The sequence below is a fragment of the Acanthisitta chloris genome, unplaced genomic scaffold (genome assembly GCF_000695815.1).
Source record: "Acanthisitta chloris isolate BGI_N310 unplaced genomic scaffold, ASM69581v1 scaffold9107, whole genome shotgun sequence".
Taxonomy (NCBI): domain Eukaryota; kingdom Metazoa; phylum Chordata; class Aves; order Passeriformes; family Acanthisittidae; genus Acanthisitta; species Acanthisitta chloris.
In genome coordinates, this window is record NW_008680935.1 from 815 (window position 1) to 5,177 (window position 4,363).

The 4,363-nt window shown below is 35.0% G+C and overlaps 1 protein-coding gene across 1 annotated transcript in view; it reads left to right on the forward strand.

The window, feature by feature from the left end:
• Nucleotides 1-3,391: 3,391 nt before the first annotated feature.
• The window catches only part of LOC103805269 (contactin-5-like), a gene marked incomplete at both ends in the record, with an annotated part of 101,710 nt that continues 100,738 nt past the window's right edge, over nucleotides 3,392-4,363 (forward strand). Inside the window, one exon of the mRNA XM_009077909.1 lies at nucleotides 3,392-3,567. Within this exon, the coding sequence (XP_009076157.1) occupies nucleotides 3,392-3,567 (176 nt within the window). The remainder of the gene's footprint in view (nucleotides 3,568-4,363) is intronic.

Here is a 4,363-nt window from a genome sequence, read left to right on the forward strand (position 1 = left end):
CACAGGGAATTTAACCTCAGAAAATCTATATATAGGCAAAGGTTTCTCTATGTCACTTCCCAACCTTTGGCATATGAAAGAGGGAGAAAAAAAGGATATTTCCATATCACCACTGACCTTGTCCTGCACTGGACAATAGAAATTTTTATTTTAAATGGGCTGTGAGGCATATGCTGCTAAGAATTATTTTTAGCCAAAGACAGTACAAATGTATGTATTTATTTAAAGTTACATTAAAAGAACATTTAAAGCACTCAAAAATTTCAATATTGTTATCTTTATTTTTTTTATTCATTTCCTTAGTCTGTATAATTTGCAAAAAATTGTTCATAACCGATTTAGGAATTCTTTATTTTTCTAGGACACTGGTTCATTTTAACAGAATGAAGAATGCTCACATTGTTTCAGATGCTGTTCTTCCTTATGAAGAGCTTTTTTTCCCCTTGTCTAAGCTCTACCCTGAAATGAAAAATTTTAATTTCTTGAGTTTCAGTTGTTAATGTATCTAGATGCATTGATAGAGAGAATAACTCCCTGAGATAAACTGTCTCTTTGCTCAGCATTTCTGCAAATCATACTTTCACATCACAAACCATACAATGAAGAACATAACTGAGATCCTTTTGATGAGGAATGTGGATATTCACAAACTTCTTGTGGGATCTCACAGTTCACCAGGGTTACTGAGTTACAGGCAGGGGCAGAATTCCCTGAGATGCCATTTCACTGTACTGTTTTCACTGCTTGTGAAACACTGCATGTCCTATCTTACTTAGGACAAATATAAGCTGGCTAGAAATTTTTTGTCAGTATCATTTCCTGATAGAAAAGGCAGTTGAAAAAGTGTTTAAAAATTTCTGTCTGCTTAAGACAAATTAGAATATTTTTGAACTGGTGTCTGTCACTTTCCTTCCAGATAAAAATGTAGCTGATTTTTGCAAACAATTCATTGTAGTATGTAGTATTGTAGTTTGGTTGTCTGTCCTCCCAGATCAGTCAGGGTACCTAGAAGTAAACATTACACAATTCAGTGTTGGTTTTACTCTAATGTGCTTGGATTATATGAGGGGAATACAGTCATTTGGGTGGACCCAAAGATAAAAAATCAGGCAGCCATCAAGATCCAACCATATTCCAAATCCATGTTTTTGCATTGAAGTTTACTAAAAATGAAATGAAGTGAAGAAAGCTAATTAAAGCAAACTGAATTTTGTGGCAGTTCTCATTTGGAAATTTCAAAACATGTATTTTTTGCTTTTTCCCTGTCTAAATTTCCCATAATTTCTAGATCAATTGTTTTGTATTTTATGCATATATATCTTTATACATATATTCTTGTATATATATGTACATACACAAGAGTATATGTATGAAAAAGTTAGCTTTCATTATGATTTCATCCAAAATAATAAATGGATAAATTGTTCAAGATTAAAAATGCCTTTTCTATTTAGGTCTTCTATGTATGAATCTGTTTAAAAATGTAGCGAATCCTGCAAACATTTCCCTAGTATCCTTTCAAATACAAAAAAATTGTCAACATCATTTCATTTCTTACATGAAACGAAGCAGGTGTCTTCTGCAATCAAAAGACCAATCATGAAAAGAAAGGACAAATAGTTTCACAGTTCATATTAATTGTGACAATTCTTACCTTACAGAGCTACTTCATTCTGCTGCCCGTATCTAATTCACAGAATCACAGAATTAGTTACGTTGAAAGAGACCATAATGGGTCATCTGGTCTCCATGAATGTTAACAAGATAGGATGAATTGGTAATCATTTTGTTTCATTAAAGTTGCCTCTGGAGTCTAAATGTTGCCAAGTTCTTTGCTGATGTCTGGCAAAGCTTGTAAGTTCCTGGGAATTTCCTGAGGCAACTTTGAAGTTGCAGAATGACTGTGAACTAGAAATGAAAGAAATATCTGTGCATTATAATAACTGTGCCTTACCTGCTTACACTGCTTATGTCTTCTTTGCATTCTTCTAACAATTTTGTGTTCTACACAATTTGACACGAAAGCAAATCAAAATGTCTTCGTATGTGGGTATTCTTTAATTGACATATTGCACACACATGCACACACAGACACACACTACACACAGTCACACGAGGTTATTCCAGACTGCTGGAGTCTATTAGTCTACCACATAAAATATTTTCTCTTGCAGCTTGTGGACTATTACAGGGTTGGTTGTTTCAGTCTTTCAGGATGAATGAGAGAGGTGAGGGTTTTTGGCAGACAATGTCTGGTATGGGGCAGAAATCCAAACCTTACACAACAGTAAAATTATGAGACAGGTTACTTCTGAAACCAAAGAAGAATATGTGTTTGAGAATTATTCAAAGCTTTGGCTCTGTTGTGATCCTTTACACTGTGTTTCCCACAGCCTGGCTTTTTCTGCCCAATCTTTACTTCCATCCTTGTTTTTACTCTTCAGGCTTCTTATTTCACTCTGAAACACTTCCCAAACTTAGCATTTCGTCTGCCAACTACTCATTTGATCTTAGTTTTCATTTACCTAGTAGCAGCCAGAAATTGCCCTTGACCAGCCACCAGCTGATTCCAGTCTCTTCTGTTCCAGTCTTCTCTGAATTTTGCGTGTACTGATCCAGCTGATACATTTTGCCTTTGTCCATTGCCAAATTCCTTTCATTCATATGAACCTATGTACATAAATCTACCTTCTTGCTCTTCACAGGCCTTGCTCTTCTGCCTTCCATACTTAAATGAGGTTTCTCTGTTTCTTGGGCCCAGACGATCAAATGTTGAAAGAACGGGAAAAAAGTTTCCTTGTTTTCATGCAGTGCAGACTCAGTTCTGCTAACTGTAAGCTCAGCTGGACCTTCTGTTCTTGTTAGTTCTGCTAACTGTAAGCTCAGCTGGACCTAAGGCTTAAATGGTAGAATATGAATTACAATTTGATTATCATGAACACAGTAAATATCCTATTTTTGTTATAAAGGATGCATCTGCTGTGCAGTTTTTAAGTCTGAAGCCTTTGTGGACTTTTAGATTTTTTGGGGGAACAAAATCAGGAAAAAAAAAAAGACATCATTAATTTTATTCAGCATAGGCAAAGCAAAGAATGTGCTTTATTTCAGAGGTTGAAGATCTTGGTTTTCTTGTTTTTTTTCTTGGTTTTTTTTCAGAAAAACTTAGTTTTTATCAGACATATTTTGGAATGTCGGTTTTTTTTCAGAAAAACTTGGTTTTTATCAGACATATTTTGGAATGTCTCCTTGCAAAGCTTTGCCAGAGATCCTACATGGAGTATCTGAGTAACTGTCCTACTTATTACAGCTGGGTCTGTCAGATTCTGTATACTAACCCCGATAACTTCCCTTGGCTATAAAATGCTCAGGTAGTATTTTTCTTTTTCCTAAGATGGCTTCGAAATGGAACTGAAATCGACATTGAAAGTGATTATCGCTTCAGTTTAATAGAAGGAAGTTTGATCATCAACAACCCCAGTGAAACAAAGGATTCTGGACAGTATCAGTGTTTAACTACCAACACGTTTGGCAGCATTTTAAGCAGAGAGGCTGTTCTTCAGTTTGCATGTGAGTAGCTTTTTTTATGACATTGATGAATCAGATATTTGTGTTACTTGATAAGGCTCTAAACTGTGATATGAATACATTATACAAGTTATACTCTCCACTGACTGTTGGGCTAGGATCTCAAAATTAGAAATAAAATTATTAGTGGAAAAGAGTGATTTTTTGTGGACTCTTTACTTTTAAAATAGGACCAAATCTCAGGGAAAATAACTCTAGTACACGATCCCAAATTGTATACTTTAATGGCATACTTGAATACTCCACTGTGATATATCATTTTGCCACACTATCTGAGCAGGAGAAAAGGACTGTAAACTTGGGAACAGAATGGGATAAAGTGCCTATATATCTGTTGGATAGTCTGCACCTCTAAATATGTGTGTGAGCACAGCTTTTTATGTATATATATAAAAATATATGTGGTTTATGTCTGTGTGCGTAAATATAATGTATACTTTCATACATTATGCAACTGAGATTTTTTTTTGTAGTGGTTAATGGAAACTGAAAATGTCTTAGCTTTTGAAATCATTCACTACAATATACATTTCAGAAGGTATAAACAATTCATATTCTCAAGCAAATCTATCGTCTGTCTATAGCATGCTCATTTTTCAAACATAATATCAGGGAAAGCAGGACCAGAATTTCCCTCTAACCCTAATTTCCCTTCAGCACTTTACAGGAAGGCAACAAACATCATTTGAGTGCTTTGTTTAGATAAATCCTGCCATGAGTGGTTTTTTAAGATGCAGGGATGCAAAAAGAACTCCATCCTAATTTCTCAGATCCTGCT